Source organism: Temnothorax curvispinosus, unplaced genomic scaffold (assembly GCF_003070985.1).
Source record: "Temnothorax curvispinosus isolate PA1 unplaced genomic scaffold, ASM307098v1 QBEX01007796.1, whole genome shotgun sequence".
In the NCBI taxonomy this organism is placed as follows: domain Eukaryota; kingdom Metazoa; phylum Arthropoda; class Insecta; order Hymenoptera; family Formicidae; genus Temnothorax; species Temnothorax curvispinosus.
The window spans coordinates 1-1,031 of NW_020217576.1; the positions used below are offsets into that span (position 1 = coordinate 1).

General features: G+C 36.4%; 1 protein-coding gene across 1 annotated transcript in view; it reads left to right on the forward strand.

Annotated features, from left to right (window-relative positions):
• The first annotated feature begins 10 nt into the window (after window positions 1-10).
• Window positions 11-1,031, forward strand: part of LOC112457518 (omega-amidase NIT2) — a 1,570-nt gene continuing 549 nt past the window's right edge. Inside the window, exons 1-2 of the mRNA XM_025020646.1 lie at window positions 11-273; window positions 431-664. Of these exons, the coding sequence (XP_024876414.1) occupies window positions 105-273; window positions 431-664 (403 nt within the window). The 5' untranslated portion in view covers window positions 11-104. The remainder of the gene's footprint in view (window positions 274-430; window positions 665-1,031) is intronic.

Genomic DNA, 1,031 nt, shown 5'->3' on the forward strand with positions numbered 1-1,031 from the left:
GAGAGAGAGAGAGAGAGAAAATTAAGGTTTCTTTCGTTTTTCTACATGAACAAATGTTACGGTACATGAAACAGAGTGCACTTTAAGCATTATCTTCTTTACAGATGCATTTGTTCGACATCGACATTAAAGGGAAATTCACTTTTCGCGAGAGTGACGCCTTATCCGCCGGCACGTCCCTTACCATGTTTGAAGCGAAAGGTTGCAAAATCGGCATTGGCATTTGCTACGATATCAGATTTGAAGAAATGGCGCGATTATACAGAAACAAAGGTGAATAGATACACGATACGTATTATATATATGTAATTATACAGATCTGTAGAAGAATCGTTAGTCGAGATTGTGATCGAGATAGTCTCGTTACCCCCTTAACAAGCCCTATAAACCGTGTCTCTCACGTTCATCTTTCATCCTATGATGATGTCAGGTTGTCAGATGTTGATATACCCGGCGGCATTCAACATGACCACTGGCCCGCTACAATGGTCGCTGCTGCAGCGTGCCAGAGCAAACGACAATCAATTATATGTAGCCTGCGTATCGCCGGCACGTGGCTCACCGCCTGGATACGTCGCTTGGGGGCATACTCAGTTAACCAATCCTTGGGGAGAAATACTTAACGAGCTGGATGCCGCCGAGGATATGGTGGTCTCCGATATAGGTAATTAATGCTGTGTGTATATATGTGCGAAGCTAGAATATATAACGACCATACGGCATATTTCGAGTTACACACAAACTCGAATATTTTATAAAAATTATTTATTTTCTAATCAAACTAAAAAATTTTTTTAACTAGATCGTTAATAACACGTGCGCTCGAATGTGTGTATAAATAATTTAATCCTTTAACATGTGCAATGGAATGAAATATGTGTATTACTATAATTTATTATATATTTAGTAGAGATATAAAAAACGTTATTTGAAGCATACAACTGCATATAGTATAAAATATAGTTATGTATAAATTAAGCGGTATAAAAAATTTATATATATATATATATATATATATATATATATATATA